The following is a 20,560-nucleotide window of genomic DNA, read 5'->3' as shown; positions in this document are numbered from 1 at the left end:
AAGTGATGACTCAGAAGGCTGCATCCCTACAGCTCCTGGGACAATTTGCAGGCAGCTTCACTAGTGCTTGGGTCCTCTCTCCCTACCAGCTGCTTCCTGCCTTTTATAACCTTAGAGGTCTTGTGAGTGTTGTAACTCAGGAGCTTTCCGAGTCTTAGGTCTTCTCCTTCCCTCCTGGAGGGAGAGTTTCATGATTGTCATGACCAGGTGGGTTTTTTGTTTGTTTGTTTCTAATTATTTGTTTGTTGTTGTTGTTGTTTTGAGACAAGGTTTCTTTCTGTGAGTTGTCAGGTAAGTGCTGAGAATTGAACCCAGGTCCTCTGGGAAGAACAGCCCATGCTCTTAACCACTGAGCCTCCTCTCCAGCCCCCAAGGTTTCTTTCTGTATCCCAGATTGGCTCACTGTTGCCCAGGCTCAATTTAAACTGGAGGTAATCCTCCCATGCTGGAATTATAGGTGTGAGCACCAGGCCTGTAATAATACAGTAGCTTGAAGTAAGTTCACAGGCCCCAGAGGTGATTCCTGCTGTTGTACATGTTAACCAAGCAGTCTGAGCAAGGATGCAAACTGTCAGCTTCTGTCTACTCCAGAGTGTAGCCTTTATTGAACAGGAACATAGAATTTTCTGTATGTTGTTCCAGTCCTGAGAGTAAAAGATGCAAAGTATCCTCCTTTCTTGCCTAGTTCACCATGCAAGGTGATAAGTTCAGACGTTGTTTATGGCCAAGAGTCACACATACTTATTTTCAAATACTAGCTGTGACTGGGCCAAGTCATTCACTTCTCATCTGTGCCGAACTTGCCAGGTTAGTGATGTGATATAGGTGCTGGCTCTAAGTTATGCAATGGAGAGGTGTGCCAGGCATTGTGAGGGTACCTGAAGTGGGCCTGGGGGAGAGCTTGGGCTCTGTTTCCAGAAAAAGGAATGCCTGAATTGATACTTGGATGGAGAATTAGACACTGTATTATTGTACCTGGTTTGGGCAGGACCACCTACAAAGCATACTCTTGCTTCTTGTTAATTCTGTTTGTGAGTATATGGATACTATGTGTAACTGTAATAGCAAAGGATCTTTTATTTTGTTGTTGTTTTAAACTGTTTTAAAGTCTTCTTTCCCTTTCTTGGCTTCTTGTTTTGCAAAGCTTGAAACATTAAGGAGGTGACTTAATCAGAGTGAACCCTTGCTGAGCAAGTATGAGGACCTGCGTTCAAATGCCTGGCCCACATATAAAAAGCCGGGGCTTAGCTGACAGGTTCAGTGAGAGACTGAACAGTGACTGTCTTTAGAGATTAAAATAGTGATAGAGCAGGCCCTCCACTCACTGGCCAGCCTTGGCTACTTGCTGAGCTCCAATCCAAGAGATACTGTTTCAAAAGCCAAAGGGGTTGACTCCTGGTGAAGTACAATGGAGCTTGACAACAGTGCAGGTTGACCGTCTGTGCATAAATCAGAGCTGGGGACCCAGAAAGCTGTAGCTGTCCACTGCAAAGAAATTGAGGTCTTCTTCCATATAGATAGATAGCAGCTTAAATGATTCTTCCTGTTCTGGCATCCAACCAGCAAAAGCATCTCCTCCTCTAATCCTTCTATGGATGGGACCAATTTCTTAAATGCCTTCAGCCACAGGCTGGACTGTCACTGAGAGATTATTGCCCAACGTGTTACATCATGTTTACTGGCCATCTACTAATTACTGTCCTCCATGTTTTCTTTATGTTGTTGTTCTTCTGTTTCTGTGTGCCATCATTAGACAGTCGTTCCAGTGCAGTAGAACATCCATGACTTTTGTCATTTATTATCTCGGAACACTGGTTTCTAGTGCCTTCATGAGTGAGTAGGAGACCCTAGATTCAGGGAGAACGTTCTTACATGGATAGGGTTGGCTTATCCAACCAATCAGTCCTAGAGAATCTCTGAGTTTGGGGCCATTTGACATCCTGGGGACAACTGCTAGTTCCTTCCTGCAGTGAAAATAGTTACCGTGGTTACCGTGCAAAAGTACCTTTGTTTTTTATACTCTGGAGCAGGCAGCAAACTGCTTGAAAAATGGTCACTTTCCTGCAGTGCCTTTGAGCCAAAGTAATTGTCTTAGCTTTACGCCTACACAGCTTTTTTTATGCTCATAGGATGTATGACCAGACCACAACTGGGTAAAAGCCCCACAGGAGGCAGGGACTGTGTGTCCCTGTAAGCTTCCAGTCTCTGGTCATGTGACAGCCTACAAGAGGACTAGTCTTTTCTTTTGTGGATAGCTGCTGATAAGTAGCCTAGGACAGAACAGAAAGAGCATTCAGTATAAAAGAGATGTTAAACCCCAGCTAGCCACCTGCATATGAACACCCCGGCCGTGATGCTGGGCTTGCCCTGGGGAAGCTGGCTGCTAGCTTGAGAAACCAAACAGGACCTCCAATGACAATAGCAGGTTCGAGGGAGGACCGTTTCCATGTGCTTCTTTTAGACTGTCAGCTGCCACCAGTCTGGTTGTCTTTTACCATGCTATGACATAGAATCCCATGAAACTAGTTTTGGTAAGGCTTGTTGAAACACAGCTTTTGAGGAGAACTTAGAACTCCCATTTTCCCAAGCTCTCTTGCATGGGATTGCTTGAAAACCTCATCTGAAGGTGGCTTCTCAGTTGCTCAAACACATTTGAATCAAAATGTGCAATATTCTTCTGTCAGTATTTAAGGGCTCTGTAGTAGTGTGCATCCAGGTTTTTGCTGAACAAATCACATGTTTCTGGTGGACATTTTGAGGAGCTATAAAGAATGTATAATTGTGTTCCTTCATGTAGATCAGTACGGGGTACACAATGGGCTCATCCTGTTGATTCAGTGAATAGGCCGGTATTTTATCTGCCACCTGAAACCCTGCACTTTCTGTTTATCTGGTTATATGAGGAAGGTACAGGACCTTGAGAGGGAGTGTTGTGGAGCATCACACTGTAGAGAAGTTGTCAAGGTACAAGTGAATAGTTTTATGACAAAGACATGTGATTGCTACTTGAAACTCTTTATAGTCAGGTGCTGGTTAGTTTGTTGTCAGTTTGACACATGCTAGAGTCATCTAGGAGGAGGGAAGGGCAATTGAGCAATTGCCTCCATCAGATTAGCATGTAGGCAAATCTGTGGGAACATTTTCTTGATTAATGGATGGAGGAGTCCCAGCTCACTGTGGTTCTGGTTATATAAGAAAGCAGGCTGATCAAGCCAGCAAGTTGCAGTGTTCCTTTATGGTCCTGCTTCAGTTCCTGTCTCCAGGTTCCTGCCTTGAGCCCCTACCATGCCTTCCTTTGATGATGGACTGTGATGTAGATATATAAGCCAAATAACCCCGCTCGATGTCCCCACCATGGTCATTATCACAGCAATAGAGAACAAACTAGGACAGTTGGTATCACAAATCTTAATACCTCCCTGCTCCATCCTTTTCACCAAAATAGAGAAATCAAGAGGGAATCAGTTAGGGTGTGCCTAGTGTGACGCTTTTTGTCCCTTTGGCATTTGGAACTGTTCCAATCATTCTTCCAGGTTCAGTTCACCTTTGGGTTTTTTTTGGGGGGTGACACTCTGGTTTCATCACAGGTATGTGTTCTGTTTATATTCCTCCTCTTTTCTTGAAACCCAGCCTTCTACATTCTCTACTTCATATTGAAAATAGGCAGGTAGCGGAGGTGTCCATCCCAATCATGATTGAAGTCCTGCCCTGACATCACTAGATGAACTTGACGTTCTGTAGTTCTGAGCTTGCTTAGTATTACACATTTCTCTCACTTAGTAGGCTAGCAATGGAGCTTTCATTGGTATTCTTGCTGTCTGCGGATGAGGCTGCTGCATAGTTAACACTGTTTGGAAAGGCCTGAGCTGTGCTTTCAAGGACTTAGCTCTTGAATAATCAAATGTGATATGACTGAATGACCAAGAGTGTATAGGTACTGTGACACAGTGGATGTTGTACGGCATCATTGAGGTTGGAGTATACTCCACGGCTCTTCCATCCTGGAACCTTGGGTTCTCCTGTGAAGTGAGCAGAGGAAGTTATAGGGAGGATCACCTGGCTTCCCTTTCTTTCCCTTTGCAGGGTTTAGTAATGGGACATGAGTTTGCTGAAGGGACCTAAGACTTGCTAGACCCGACAACTGGCAATGTCAAGTGGAAAGGAAAGGAGGAACATGTTAGAGCACATGCAGGGTGGGAGATGGACAGCACATCACAAAATGAATGGCCAATTGGGGAGTCTAGAAACAAAGATGGGGAAGAAGTCTTGACTCGACACATGAGGTGATGGATGTGTGAAAGGATGTAGACTCTGTTGGCCATGGAGAGAGGGTGGGAGTAAGACATTTCCAAGGGGAAAGGATGGAGAGTTTGTGTGGAGTTCAAGAAGCAACAGGGAAAGAAACGAGTGATCTCCACATTGTATATCTGCTTCAGGTTGTTGAAAGTGGAACCTACTAATGTAGACATCTCTTCTAGGTATTGGGCACCACCACTTAACACAAGTTCTCTTTTAAAATGTACATCCAAACCAGGTGGCAATGCAGGCCTGTAATCCTAGCTTCTCAGCGGAGAGGCAGGTGTATCATAAGTGCAAGGACAGCCTAGATAACTTAGTAAGACTGTTTCAAAAGTAAAAAGTAAGGGGCCAGAGAGATGGTTCATTAGTTAAAATATTTTTAAGAAACTATTAAAACTCTGAGCTGTTTTAAATACATTACTTCTCAGGATCTTAATTTCTTAGTTAGGAAATCATATATATATATATATATATTTCCCTTAAGGTTGACTGGATGTTTTTTAATTTTTCTTCAGGTAAGAGTGCAGTTTTAAAGTGTCTCCTGGATGTTCACAAAATTTTTCAGGAAAATGACCCAGCATACATTTTGAATGATCTCTACATCTCAGACTACTGTGTATGGATTCAGAAGGCCAAGTAAGTTTTGTGTCCCTAGGCAGTTTGTACATGCTTGTGTTTATAAAATACCACTTACCTGGGAGGAAGAAGATGAAACGCCTGGAGAGTAACTCTCAGTGTGAGAGAAACCCATATAGCTACTAAACACTTTAGAAACAGCTGGATTCTAAGCAGGGGCATTTGGGACTCACCTGGGCTACATAGAAAGACTGTCTCAGAGAGGGAGGGAGGAAGGAGGGTAGGCTTCATTAAGATAGACAGCTTGGTGAATTGTTTAGGGAGATAGGTGTAGATGAATAAAGTTTGATTAGAAGAGATTGGTTTGATACACACACAAATATATGATTTTCGGGGTGTGTGTGTGTGTGTGTGTGTGTGTGTGTGTGTGTTACTATAGCAGCATATCTGACAGAAACAACTGAAATCAGGGATGATTCGTTCTGTTCACAGTTTAGAGCAGTGCTTCTCAACCTGTGGATCTCGACCCATATAGGGGTTAAACGACCCTTTCACAGGGGTTGCCTAAGACCATCAGAAAACACATATATTTACACTACAGTAACAGTAGCAAAATTCTAGTAATGAAGCAACAATGAAAATAATTTTATGGTTGGGGTCACATGTATTAAAGGGTTGCAGCATTAGAAAGGTTGAGGACCACTGGTTTAGAGGTACATGGCAGCAAGACTTCTTCTCATGTCTTATCAGATGAAGAGAAAGTGCGGCCAGGCTGTAGCTCTCAAAGGGCAACTCCTAGTAGCTTGTGTCCAAAAGCTATGCAGTTCCAAAGGCTCCATAGTCTCCAGGTGCTCCGTTAACTTTGACAAGTGCTCAGACAAACGAGACTGTGGGACCTCCTGGATTCAAACCCTAACCGTGTGCAGACAGAATTGCTACCCTCCTCTCTGAATGGAAATCTCAAGACCAGGTTCTTAGACCTATCCCTGTGGTGGGGCTGTGTGTGCATGCATTTGCACTGACATACATGTGTAAAAGTCACAAGATTTAAATCTAATGCAAACAAGAGCTGTGCCTTTGTCTACTGACCCCTGACTTACCAAGTTTGTGTTTCAAAGTATAAGAAAACCAAACTTGCAGCGTAGGTATTGAAGCATCTGAACACTCACAAATAGGCTCGAGAACTTGCTCAGTGAAATTTTCTTGATTTGTAAAACCATATAGCATTGCCTCATTCAGGGAAGCATGGCCAGTTGACTACTAATGTTAAAAGGTGGTGCATTTGTATATCGGGGTGGACTTGAGTAGATACATCTACTCATCAGGCTCAGCCAATGATCCACTTCAGTGGCAAGGGGCTGTTTGTTGAGACTTACAGAGCTCTTCTTGATTGGACCGATTCTGGGTGCTGTAGAACACAGTGTTGTGTCAGTGCTGACCTAGAAGGGAAAGAAGCGAGGCTTCTGTTACTGCGCTGATTGCCTTTTAATACCTTGAATGAACCGTGATAGGGAATTTACTTCTTATTTCTGTTCATGAGGAAGCAATTACATTAGAGTGCAGTGGGAAAGTTCCCTGACTACCTGTTAGCTGGAGGATGCTCAGAATTGCTCCAGACAAGACCTGATACTATAAAGCATGTGGAGTTAGCATCAGTGGTGGGAATCTAGATTTTGCCAGATGGAAAATTGACTCTTTAACCCCTGAGGTCATCATGGTAGATAGGCCATCACTTTATTTTGTTCTCATGCATACTCCACAGCCATTTCCTGTTGTGACTTTTGTTTTCATAATATAATTTTACATTGAAACAGTCTCTCTGTGGGTTGTTTTGTTTTCTGAGAGCAGGGATTTTCTAAACGTGGAATGAGTATGGAGGTTTGTGTCAGGATCCCATTTTCACGCAAGTTCTTCTCTCATCTTGTGACATTTCTTATTAAATACTGAGAAGACCTCATTGTGTTCCATAGACAGATGTAAGTGTGCAAGTTGCTGTGGGGTCACCAGGCTTATTCTTAAAGTTGTTGTTTTTTTGTTTTGTTTTGTTTTGTTTTGTTTTTAACTTGTTTTAAATAATGGGAAACAGCAGAACCCTTAGGTTCTCAGTAATGGACTTTTCTGGTGGTGGTGATTTGTTTTTTCTGTTTGTAAAAGGGTAGTGTAGTAGGGTAGGGAAGGTGAGAGCATGCAGAGACTCAAGTGTTTTATAAACTACTTTGCTTCTTCGACTTCAGCAATTTGAGCCTAGCTTTTCTTTCCCTCAACAGGCTGTATTGTTTTACTGTGATAAATGATAGCCCAGCTATTTTCCTCCTCCTTTGAAATAATGCATTTCTTCACACATCTGATTTTTATTAAATTTTCTAATTTCATCCTTGGTTTTACAAGCACAGCTTAGATGGATTTTCTGATGGCTTACAACCTTCTCACCTCTAACTATGGCAGCCTCCTAACTATTTTTTCTTCATCTTTTGCTGTCTTATATTCTATAGTTAAACCACCATGTTTTTTATGCTTACAATAGTTTGTATTTTCTTTAGTCTATATTTGATGTTTTTGATAGGAATAATAAAATGTAACATTTTATTGGAAGTATCACACAGTATGAAACCTGTATAAAAACAGCATCCCATTTTTCCAGTCAGATATTTACTTTGGCAAAAATTTATTGAAATGCTGTTCTTATATTGAATCAATGAAGCTATGGCAACAATGTAAGGTTCACCTCATGAGGGTGTTTTGCTTCTGTGCTATCTGCTTCTCGTGGAGCATGGAGCCTTGGATTCTTATTAGGAATTATGGGTCTGTGGGGAAAACAAACTAAGCTTCCTTGTTTCCGTCAGTGTACATGGCACTGGACTTTGCAGTGTGGTGCCTGCTACACCGAACGTCCCCTGTGTGGCGGCGGCATGAGGACTGCTGCGGTTTGGCTTGCAGTCATGGTAACAGATAGGTCTGCCACAGTAGCCTGCCCTGTGGGTTCAGTTACTCTCCCAGATAAGCCATGTGTTACAACCAGTTGTCTTTACTCATGGCTGTAGAAGAGAGCCTGAAGAAAAACTGCTCCCTCTGGGAACTGTTCCTGGAGGAAAGGGGTTTAATGAACCATTTGTTTTGTTCATAGAGCTTGGTTGAGAAATCGCTCTGCACATCTCCTGCCTTTCCATAGTGGGATGATCTAAGCCCTTCTCTCCACTAAAACTTCAAGGACCCCGTGAGAAGACACTCTACTGGGTCTACACACTTTCTTGTGTGCACAGCAAATCCAGTTGAATTAAATGGGCCCCGCTAGGTGAAATTTCTCCAGTTAGGAGAAAATTTTCATTGTTAAAAAATGTAGCTCTGATATTGTGGTGGCGCACACCTTTAATCCTAGCACTCGGGAGGCAGAGGCAGGCGGATCTCTGTGAGTTCGAGGCCAGCCTGATCTCCAAAGTGAGTTCCAGGAAAGGTGCTAAGCTACACAGAGAAACCCTGTCTCAAAAAACAAAAAACAAAACAACAACAACAAAAAAATCTTGCTCTGGGGCTGGTGAGATGGCTCAGCAGTTAAGAACATTGGTTGCTTTTTCGGAGGACTGGGATTCAGTTCCTAGCACCCACAAGGCAGATCACAACTCTCTATAACTTCAGGTCCAGGGGAATGTGGTGCCCTTTTCTGGCCTCCATAGGCATTGCACACATATAGGACACAGACAAAACACCTATACACATAAACTGAAAAAACTTTCTTAATGTAGCACTTTTAAAAGCTGTGGGTTCAGGAGATGGCTCAGTAGGTAAAGGCACTTGCTGCCAAACCCAACAACCTGGGTTTGGTCCCTGGCACCATAGAGGAAGAGAGAAGGGACTCCTGTATGTTGTCATTTGACCTCCACACATGTACCATGGCATTTGTGTAAATGCATGTCTGTGCACAAACACTCACAATCAATAAATAAAACATAATTTTTTAAAAGCTGTCCATCCGTTATAGCTTATGTTGTTGAAATTTCCAGTTATGGTCAGTAGTGGATGTCTTTGTACCTCCGATTCTTTCGTGGTGGCCTTCCATGATTAGTAGCTGTTGTAGTTCTGTCCCCTGAGAGTTGATCAGTTTCTACCCTTTATGTAGTGTAGGGTGGGTAAGAGTGAAGGCTCATGTATTTTTCATTGGCCCTGTGACCTAAGAAAGTTGTTTCTTCACTTCCTCTACTGCAGTCGGTATAAGTATTTTAATACTTTCTTCAGCTGTTTCCGGTCTGTCTGTCAAGGTAGGATTTCTCTGTATAGCCCTAGCTATCCTGGAACTCACTCTAAACCAGGCTGGCCTAGAACTCAGAGACTCACCTGCCTCTGCCTTCCAACTGCTTGGACTGAAGGCATGCACTACCACACCTGGCTCCCTATCCATTCTTAAACTAGTAGAAATACATTGCACATACCCATTTGCAACCCATTTTACACTTCATAGTATTCAATAAAGCTTTTCTCTTTATAATGAAGTTTCGATCAAGTCTTGTTTCTTTAAATAGGAAACTCTGGCTGTTAAAGGAAGTGTGTGTGCCATGGAAAAGAGTTGACAGTAACTGAATGGGTTTTGTTTTGTTTGGCTCTCACTGGTTTGAAACAGGATCTTGTGTAGCCTCGGGATTCTTTTCTTCCCTAATGCAGGGATTGCAGATATGCTCCACACACCTGGCTTGAAACTATGCGGCTTTAATTCACAGTACATTTTGAAATGACAAGGGGACAGATAAGGCATTATTTTTGTTCTTCTGCATATAAAAAAATGTGGTACTTTTAAGTATGAATAAAATCCTAACAGTCTTCAGTATAACTATGTGAGCCTGTAACTGAATCATGTCCTCTCTCTAATATAGCGGGGTTTGTTGAGTTTTGGGTGGTGCTGAGAATTATACCTTTGTCTTTGCACATGCACAGCAAGCTTCCTGCCTCTCACCTAACTCTAACTCATCTAGTATAGCATTTGGTTTTCAAGGTAGGTAGTTGTGCAGAAAAAGAATTTAAAAATGTGTGCATGAGGCCTGGAGAGAGATGGCTCAGGGTTAAGAGCACTGACTGCTCTTGCAGAGGACCCAGGTTCAATTCCCAGCACCCACATGGCAGCTTATATGTGCTTGAAATGCTGGTCCTGTTTATATTGAGCTGGTAGTTTACTAATACTCTTGGAACATTTAAATTCCTACTCCTTTTTAGCATACTTTTTCCTCAAAAGCAGTCTTATGACCCTAAAGATACTGAAGCCAGATGTCTGTGGAAGGAAACAGTTTTTCCTAAAGCCTTCTCTTGAGGATGAGATGCCCTCAACTCAGCTTTGGTGATTGTAAGTGAACTTAAAGCAAGGTGTGCCCCTGGTTGCTGCATAGGAAGAGGCTTCCTTTGCCACTCTTATTGCTGGCATATCTGTAGCAGGAGGGGGTGGGGTTGACTCATGCAGAGGTGCAGCATTAGTTCTAACTATCCTTGGTGAACCCTAAGATAGGGCAGACACTATGACAGGTGTTGGAAATGCTCTGGTGAACAAGTAAGACACGTCTAGAGTGTTGAGAAGCTATGGGGCCTTCAGAACTGATTAGCCAGAGAGTGAGTAACCCCTTCTGAGAGGCAGTATTGATCTTCACAGTACTGGATTGGTTCTCTGTAGAGCAGGTTGTTATAAAATGGGTTGGCTCCTTCATCTCTTTCCCTCCTCTGCCCAGGCCTATTTTCTTCTGATATTCCGTCATCCAGTGTATGGTTCTCTCTAGAAGATAAACAGCTGTAGTGATTTTAGACTTCTTGAACTGGGAGCCAAAATAAACCTCAAATTACTCAGCCTGAGGTATTCTGTTATTACAACAGAAAATGGATTAAGACACAAAACACTTAGTTAAGATCATAAAGATTGATGACGGCTAGTCAAAGGACTGGGGATGTAATGCAGTGGCAGAGCTCCTGTCTCCTGTGTGTTCAGTTCTTAGCACCAGGGGGAAAAACAGTTAAAAATAGTGGCACAGACCTCAGACAGTAGCTAGCACTTGGGGGCCTGGGGCAGAAGGGTACAGAGTTTGAGGCTAGCCTGGGCTATGTGGTAAGACCCTGGTCAGAAAACCAGGTGAAGGTGAGGAAGAAAGCAGGGTGTCGGACAGTGGAAAAGGCACATGGTTTACCTGAGGTCTCACAAACTTGTGGCTATATCACAGTATGGGCATAGGACAGAGGGAGACATGCCTGGAGGTCCCATGAAAGCTGTGTCCACTTCATTCTGGAAGTGGGGAATAGCCAAAGAGCCTGAAGCTAAGGGTACCTGTATGAGTGACATCTTCAGATCACACTGTAGGAACTTACTGGGGTGGGGTTGGGCTTGCTTGGGGATGTCATGATCCAGGCTAATGGTGGCAGTGAGAAGGGAAGCAGGCCAGTGCTCAGAGTCGGGTGGTGAGGCTAGAGTAATGACTTGGACAGGGTCAGACAGAAGGAGAGCAGTGAAGCTGAGAGCCAGGTCCTGACTTGGTCAGTGAACCTGACCATTGAAGGTACCTTTGACAAAACTTAATAATACTGGAGAGGTTAGGTCAGGAGAGATGAAGAGGGCAGTCTTGGAAATGCTGTCTTGGCCTCTAAGGAACATCCAGAAAAACACCAGAACATTTGGATCGCAGCTGGGCAAGATGTCTTGGGAACTTAGACAGAGAAGGGGCATGAATTAAACAGCAATGTAAAAATGCTGTCTGCTTGCCCGGGACTGGTGCTCATGTGACTCTAATAGTACTCATTCCTGGCTGAGAAAATAACTGCAGGGAGACAAGGAAAATGTGGGAGCAGCATGCTGCACACATTGCCTGCTTGTTGCTGGGGTTAGTGGAAGAGCAAAAAGACAAGGAAAATGTGGGAGCAGCATGCTGCACACATTGCCTACTTGTTGCTGGGGTTAGTGGAAGAGCAAAAAGGGACTGAAATTGCTTCTATTCGGGCCAGTTTATCCTTGTAGTATAGCGTGAGTGCCTTAACCACTGGCCTCCGTTTTAGTTATGGGGCCATATGAGAAACTCTCACCCCTCTAGTTTGTTCTGAAGTCGCTAGTTATCTTGGTTTGAGTCAGGTTATGGGGCAGAAACTCACTTGGGGTTGGCAGTAGAAACCAGTTTCTTAGTGGATGGCGGATTGTCCTCTGGAGCCCAGGTGCTCTAAGAGGCTAGGCCTGGGGGACTCAAGCTGTGCAGAAATGAGGTAGCAGCCTGCTCTGCCATGACCCTGAGGCTGCTGCTTTCCATATTCACCCTTGCTGTTCCAGAAGCTCTCAGAGGACCCAGATAGCCATTCCACGGCAACAAGTTACACACCCTTTCCTTTAGTGCAGATGGTAATGTAATTCCGTTGGTTCGTAATTCTGGGAGAGGAAGAGTGGGGTTGGCCAGTGGCACTGCAGATTCTCCCTTCTGTCTAGTGACCTTGGTCATAGAAGGTTGGAGAGGTGCTTGTGGAATGCTCTGTACTACCCAGGGTCCAGAGTGTATCAGACACATGCATACCTACCTCACAAGGGCAGAGCGATAGCCAGGGAGAGACAGGGGCTCTGTGTCACTGATGTTTATAGTGAGCCTACAACACCAAGGGTATCTGGCTAAATGAAGACCCGCAGAGTGACAGGCAGATACTCTGGGTAGTTTGCTTGGCGTGGGAAGTTACTTCTCTGATACATGGTTAAACGTTGAGGTTTGCATTGTCCTCTAATGGCAAACATGTAGAAATTTCAAAAAGCAATTGTGAACAATTCAAGCACGTTAAACCTCCTTGAATTGAAGTCATTCCCAGTGAGATGCTTATTCTGCCATGTCAGGTTGCTCTTTAGTTTTACTATTTATTTTTAATTAAGCCCTCAAGTTCATCCTGAATGGAAGCGGGATTTATCTCCATATGGAAGGATTTCTAGAGTGCCAGTAGCTTCTCCCTTGTGTCCGTCCGGTGAAGTGTCATAGAGAGAAGGGATCTACTTAATAGGCCTTTCCCTTATCACCGGTAGTTCAGTGGTGAGCACTGGGGACTGCTGCTCTTCCTTAGACTTCTGTCACTAGCAAAGGGCCAAGAAATCACAGGATTACAGATGTTCCTACGATCCCAGACTCCTGTAACCCTTTGTGAAGAGCCCAGTGCTCCTGGAACTGTGTATTCAGAACAATCACATATCAGGATGTCGGGAGTTTATGAGAGGGTTTTTATTGCCATTCTTTCTTCCTTTATAATTTTACTCTACTTCAGATAGTCGTGTGCATGTGCTTGCGTGTGCTCGCGCGCGCTCGCCACACACTCAGGGATTTTGCATGTGGGCATATATGCATATGAAGGCCTGAGGTCAGGGTCTGGTGTATTCCTTAATCATTCTCTACCTTATTTCATTTTATTTTTTATTTTTCTGACATGAGGTCTCTCGGTGTAACATTAGCTGTCTGGAACTTGCTGTGTAGAGTAAGCTAGCCTCAAACTCACAGAAATCTACCTGCCTCTGCCTCTAAAGTACTGGGATTAAAGGCATATACCATCATATCTGCTTACCATCTTATTTTTTGAGACAGGGTCTCCTGCTGAACCTGCCACTGCTCAGTTGAGCTAAGCAGGCTGGGGATCTGACCATCTCCATATGCTCCCCAATCCCCAGCATTGGGGTTGCAGATACAGTGCCTGCTGCCTGACTTTTTATATGGGTGCAGCAGACACTTTTCCACCAGAGCCATCTCAGCTCCTAAATGGATGTTTTATTTTAATAGTTTTAGACTTTAAAAAAATTGCAAATATAGTACAGCATTCCCAAATACCCCATCACTTTCCGTATTCTCATAATACATTGAATGCTGTGGTGTCAGTTAATGAGTCAGCCTTGACACATTATTATTGACTGAAGATTCTTTAAGTTTTAACTTAATGTCTACCTTTGGTTGTCTAGTCTAAAGTGAACCCAAGTCAATTCCTTATGCATTTGATTATCCAGGAGCTTAAATGCCTTTGAAAGGTACTGAAATAATGTGCAAGTACCACTTCTCTGTGGATTGGAATCATCACAGAACCAAGCCTTGTAGAGGGGTGGTTGAGAGGGTTTCCAGAAACTTCAAAGCATAACTCACCTATCACTTGTGTGTACACATGTAGTGGGCATCAGTGTGCTGATGCAGTGATAAAATAGAAGACTGTGAGAATAAACTGGGTAAGACTGTGTGCCTTCCTATTTTCTTAAGATGGAGATTAGGGGAGAAAGTGTGGCTAGGAAGCTTGTAGGAAGATAACAGCTTTTAGCAGTGCCTGGGCCTGGGGATGCTGGGCCTGTGTCTTAAGGAGTGGTGTGTGGACCCAGCCCATCTTGTAGGTTTGACTGGGTTCTGTTTGCTTCTGGTTCTTCTCATACTCCTCACTGCTGGTGGCTCTGGCACCCCCAGACCCTCAGAGCCATGATTTGCAGGGGGAGCAAATGGTGTTTCCCTACACTGCCTTGGTCTTTTCATTTTTATGCCTTAAAACTCAGGTCAAGTGAGTGGGTGGTAATGGATCTAGTAGTGGATTTGTTAAACCACATTCTGTACCTTGTGGAGAGTTTCTCCTGTGCTTGAATGTCTTAATATCTTACTCAGGGAAGAGGCTTACATTGATTAATGTGGCACGCGTGTGGTTAGCATGCTCAGAAAGCTCTCTGTTTAAGGAGAGCTTTGTCAAGAGCAGTCTCTGAATGGAGTCACAAAAAAAGCTTTTAAAAAACTGACAACTTCAAGTACAATTTCCTTTTCTTCTGCCTATTATGATTGAAACCCAATCCTTGTTATAACATAATTATCTTAACCAAAGCCAGCAAGGAGTTGCTGCCTTATTGTAAGGGGTGTGAAGTCCCCTAAATAAATAGAGGATTAATTACATTCACAGCATGTTGTGAAGGTGATGAGATTGATTGTGGTCGTTTGACTTGTCCCATTTCCTGCTCTGACTACTTCTTGAATAAATAGAAGCTGGGAAAATGAGAAGGAGAGCTCCCAAGCATGTCACTGGCCTGGGGTATTGGAAAAGAACCTTTTTAAGGCTAGTTTCCAGATTTTAAGTTGTTTATGCGATGCTTATTTTGGATGATTCTATTGCTGATTTTTCTGTTTTCAATTTAAAGACTTAGAGATAATTTTTACTTCAAGACTATAGATAATAACAGAACATTTAAAGAATTTGACCATTTTGTTTGTGTTTTGAGAGTGGGTTTCACTGTGTGGCCTAGGCTAGCCTTGAACCCATGCTCTTATTTTAGCCTCCTGAGAGCTGGGGTTACAGTTGTGCACCAGCAAACCCAGGCAACAGTGTTGTTTCTCCTTTTCCTGTCCCCTCTACCTTGTCCCTTTCCTTTCCTTACAGTTCTGGGGCTCAAGCCAGGGCCTTACACATACTCTCAAGCACTCTACCACTGGATGGCATCCCCAGCCCCAAATATGGTGGACATTTCTGGTCTGTGTTTGATATTTTCATTCAGTTAGCCAATTGGAAAGCATAAAGAAAATATTGGCTGTTAGGTTTTGTCCATTTTACATAGGAGCTTATGCATTTGTTAAACTTTAAATAATAAATTTGTATCTTTGTGAAGTGGGTCACATTCATTCTTCTGCTTCGAGAAAATTTTTATAATGTTCTAAATTGATTCATGTATTTATTATCTCAGTTTTCTACTCTTCTGACTTCCTGGATGGGGTGTACTTACCACAGGGGGCTCATAAACACAGCTGTGTAAGATGGAGGAAAACTGTAATAGACCTTTTCCCACCTACATTTATTAGGAATGAGATTAAGCTTCACTAGCATTGTGTCTGTGGTAGAAAATCTGTGTAGTGGGTGGTACACCATTTGTTTTTGGGTCTAGTGTCCTTTATCAGAAAAGGCTATCACTTCCTGGAACAGTTTGCTGTGGTGGTATTGTGTTGCCCAAAATATTGTGCACCCTAATAAATTTATCTGGGGGTCAGAGAACAGACAGCTACTAGATACAGAGCCAAAAATGGTGGCTAGAAAATGGGTCGGAGCAAGCCATAGCAGAAGCTAGGCGGTGGTGGTTGCACGCCTTTAATCCCAGCACTTGGGAGGCAGAGCTAGGCAGGATCTCTGTGTGTTCAAGGGTACAGCCAGCATGGAGACACACACCTTTAATCTTAATACCAACCATAGAAGACCTGGAGGTTTGTACAGACATGCAGTGACGAGGAGGTCATGTGGCTGGGTTTACAACCAATGAGAAGGCAGAACAGAAAGTCTATATAAAAGACAGGACACAGGAAGTAGCTCTCTTGCAGAGAGGAAAGACAGAGCAGCAGTGAAGGGTAAGGTTTTCAGCTCTCAGCTATTGCTCTGACCTCTTGGCTTTTAACTCTGCAATTGGCTCTGTGTTTCTTATTTAACAAGATGGTTACACCTACAGTTCTCCTTATTTCTTTTTCCTTCCTTTCTTCCTTCTCTTTCTCGTTCTTCCTTGTTTTTTTGAGACAGGGTTTCTCTGTGTAGTTTTGATGCCTGTCCTGGATCTCGCCTGCCTCTGCCTCCCGAGTGCTGGGATTAAAGGTGTGTGGCACCACCACCCAACACTCTTTATTTCTAAGGAGAAGCATAGCCATTATTCCATTTTTCTGAGAGTCTGAACTATAGCCAGGTCAAAAGGTTGCCTTTCCTACAAAATGAAGAGTTGGGGTGAGGGGGTTCTTGCATTTTGTTTCACTGAAGTTACAGGTGTGGAAGCTGGGGTGCTACAGCTGGAGCTCTTCCAGCAGATGTTCAGGGGCACCAGCTGTTACTCACACATAGGCAGAATGGATTTCCAGGGTACTACATTGGCTTTACTTAACTTTTGCTGTGGGGGATTCTTTCTTGTTTTTCACATTTTGTTTATTCATGTTGTAGAGAGGGGAGGCATACATGGAGGTGAGAACACAGTGAAGTCAGTTCTCTCAGGGATCAAACTCAGGTTGTCAGGCCTGCTCTTGCTACCCTGTTTGGGGATTCTTATATATATTCATTCAGGAAGTAAAGAGCCAGAGCCAACTGTCATTTTAAGAAAAACAGAATAGAACTTGAAATAGACAATTGTATTTTATTTGCAAGTGTTAATTTAAAACATTAAAGAGCAAAGGCTGAGATTAGGGAAAGAGCCCAGCTGGTAAAAAACTTTCTGTGCCAGCACAAGGCCCTGAGTTTGACACCAGAACTCGTGTAAAACAGCCTTGCATGGTGGTATATGTCTGTAACCCTGAGGCTCCCTGGCCAGTCAGTCTACCCAAATAAACAGTGTATGAATGAAATGTCCCCTCTAGTCTCTGGTATTTGAATACCTGGTCCCCACTTGGTAGCTGTTTGGGAAGGATTAGGAGGTGTGGCCTTGTTGGAGGCATGTCACTAGGGAAGGGCTTAAGGTTTCCAAAGCCCCCTGCCTTCCCTGGTGTTGTTTGGTTCCTGTTTATGAACTGGGGATGTAAACTCTCAGGGACTGCTCAAGCTCCATGCTTGCCTGCCTGATGCCATCTCCTGGGCATGATGGTGAGGGAACCACCTCTCTGGAACTGCAAGCCCTCACCAAGCCCTTCTTTCTGTAAGTCATGTTGGTCACGGTGTTTTACCACAGCAGTAGAAAAGTCACTAAGACTGGCCAGCTCTAGGTTCAGTGTGAGATGCTGTCTCAAAAATCAAACAAGTGCAAACCGGTCTAGGAAGACACCTGGCATGAACCTCTGGCCTTCCCATGCATGCACACATACATGCATGCACAAAATAAATTGTAAAAAGAGCAAAAGCTGGGTAGTATTCTGAAGGGAAAGGGGAATGTAATTTTAAATGGACGGCCTGTGTGAGGTGAGACATGGGCTTAAACTCAAGGTGTATGATCCCATAAGATGTGATTTTGTGATTTCATTGTTCATGGCCCTAGTTTGCTTTGTACTGTGAGGGAGACTCCTAGAGGATGAGAGTTTTACTGAATTTGGTACTCTAGCATGACCCTTGTTAATAATGCTCAGTAGATGCTCAATGCATTGAAAATCTCTAATTCAGTAAAATGCTTCAGTGAATACAACAGGTTTTACCATTTCCATACAAAACACAAACCTGTGTCCTTTAATTCCTGTTTATAACTAGACACAAGGACATTTGCGTAGATAGATAGATAGATAGATAGATAGATAGATAGATAGATAGGTTATATATTAGGTAAATGCCACACACACCCCAAAGAAAGAATAACTTTGCAGCAGTGCCTGGGTGTGAGAAGGTGAGAAGTGTGTAGGTCATGTTTCCTGCTCTTTCCAGCAGTAGCAGCTCTGAGTATGGTGTTGGGGCTGCCAGGCCACTTGCCAGAGGAGTCAGACTCGGTAATTAACCACCTCAGGGCTTGCAGCCATGTGCTGTTACCTTGTCCAGAAACAGTGGAAGGCATTTGCAGAGGAAAAGGGTGTGCCTCTTCAGTTCTAGAATGTTATCTGCATCTTATCCTCCAAATTTTGTGCCTCAAAAGAAGATGGAGTGATTTGCTTGTAACTGAAGGGCATTATGTGTAATTATAACCATTGTTTTTATCCTGTGAATGATAGTTTTCTAGATCAAACTCACACTGTTTATCAGAAATACTTAACTTGTGAATGTTTCTGTTCTTAGACCTTCATTTGTATAAATGAATTCAGATTATAATTGAACCCAAAAGGTACTGAGCACCTGCTGTGGCAGGCACACTGTATGCCGGAGAGAGTATGAGAGTCATGGTTTTTGCATCAGAATATCCACTGTCAAGGAGTATTCATTGAAAGTTCGTGTTTAGAGAGCAATATTATATGGTCATGAAAAGTCATAACTGGAAAATACATAGAGAAAGCAGCATATATAAAGCTATATGTGCCAAACTTGCTGAGCCATGTTGGAGAACATTCACAGCAAAAACTGTGAAGCATGTTAATGATAGAAAAAGTGTCCCTGGTTTGTACGCTCATGGGAAACTTCTGTTTCATACATAGATTTTGCTACAGAATTTATGTACAAACTATATAGGTATACATGGAATTTATATATATATATATATATAAAATCTGTGCCCTTATATTTTCTTAAATATGCATTTTAAGAACTTTAGTGGGTGCTCCACCGTTGCAGAATAGCATAGAAGTGAAGGCAGAAAGTGTGGTGGTTTGTACTTAAGCCCAAAGGAACAAATCTAGGACCTGCTGGAGCTCACGAAGGGACTGGTCCTGTGGGACAATACCTGCAGGATCTCCATGACCCGGGGCAGCTGTGGGATATCCAGAGGAGTTTCAGTGAGGATCCAGTGATGATGGTGTATCAGAAACCAGAGGCCTTGAACCAGACCAGTGACTCACTGCAATGACCATTTGCTAGGAAAGCTGATGGACCAAAGGGTCCAATGGACACCCTGAGGCTCCTAATGCCACCAGGACCAATGAAGAGGTATGGAGAGGTGGGAAGGAGAAGCGAAGAGGGCTTTTTGGTTTGTTTTGTTCTTGTTCTTGTTTGATTGATTGCTTTGTTTTGGTTTGATTTTTTTCTTTTGGGGGGGCAATGCAGAGGTTTGGGGAGGATATGGGGGCACTGGGAGGCGAGCGGAATTAGGATGCATGATATGAAATTCCAAAAGAATCAATAAGGAAATTACCTTTAAAAAGAGAAAAGAATGAAAAGAGAAACCTCTGATGTCCCAAAGGAAATACAGTAGATACAGTAATTAGTTCATCAGTGCTTGTTTGGGTTTTTCTAGCTCAAATAAAACATTTAAGCCACTGGTCCTTTGGTGCACAGATTCAAAGTTTCTCTTATTGTTTTGATGCACCAGTTTTATGACTTAAACAAACTGAAATAGCAGAAAAGAGGCCATACCATTTGACATGTTTAGTTGTGAATTTTGTGCCTATGTTACCAGGTCTATCATACCAGTTACTATGTTACTGTAAAACCTGTAGAGTTACCTGCCCCGAGTCTTGTGCTGGTTGAAGTACCCTGTCACAGGCTTGTAATTCTGTAGTGTGCTTTACATGACACAGGGAAGTGATACCTCTCTAGTCTTCGTCCTTCTAACTCCATTGGCTCTGTAGGCCCGGGGCATACACCATGTCTTTTTTCTTTCTTTCCAGAACCCGAAGCTATATTTTGTGAGCGAGGAATGCAGCAACTTCCCACATGTAGTTTTATGTTCCCATGTGCCACTCCAAGGAAGCGTGCCAACCAATTTAGTTTTTATTTTTGTCTTAATATATCCTAATGCTTCAGGAAGATGGCGTTTAGTTCTTACTGGAAGAAATTGACTTCCCTTCCAACATGATGTGTAAAATTCCTGTTGTCAGCGTAAGTCCTGCTACTTGTCTTAATAGCCATGGCAGTTTTAAAGGACTTCCGTTATGCTGTGTAAGCTAAAGTGGTGTGAATTAAACTGCAGGCAGAGGCTCTCTCGTGGACTCATGGAACCCAGTGGCCCCAGAGCACAGGTTTCTAGGCAGCCTTGGGAGCAAGCATACCACCTGCATGCCCTCTCATGGTAGATGTTTGGCTGCACTTGTGGCTCCCATGTAGCTTCTGTCTGCTCTGTTGGTGAGCCTAGATTCTCCTCAGACTCCTGTCCGGAAGGCCAGCCTTGCTCCAGGTGGTTTGAGACTAGCTTCGCTCCAGTCTTTTCAGAAAAGCCACCCAGAGTATCTTGTCATGTGTA

General features: G+C 43.3%; 1 protein-coding gene across 1 annotated transcript in view; it reads left to right on the top strand.

The window, feature by feature from the left end:
* Shq1 (SHQ1, H/ACA ribonucleoprotein assembly factor) overlaps nt 1–20,560 on the top strand; it is a 108,273-nt gene that overhangs the window by 58,456 nt on the left and 29,257 nt on the right. Inside the window, exon 10 of the mRNA XM_036181663.1 lies at nt 4,815–4,935. Within this exon, the coding sequence (XP_036037556.1) occupies nt 4,815–4,935 (121 nt within the window). The remainder of the gene's footprint in view (nt 1–4,814; nt 4,936–20,560) is intronic.

The sequence above is a fragment of the Onychomys torridus genome, chromosome 3 (genome assembly GCF_903995425.1).
Source record: "Onychomys torridus chromosome 3, mOncTor1.1, whole genome shotgun sequence".
NCBI classification, from domain to species: domain Eukaryota; kingdom Metazoa; phylum Chordata; class Mammalia; order Rodentia; family Cricetidae; genus Onychomys; species Onychomys torridus.
The sequence above is the reverse complement of the archived record's forward strand: the minus strand, read 5'-3'. Positions and strand labels throughout refer to the sequence as shown.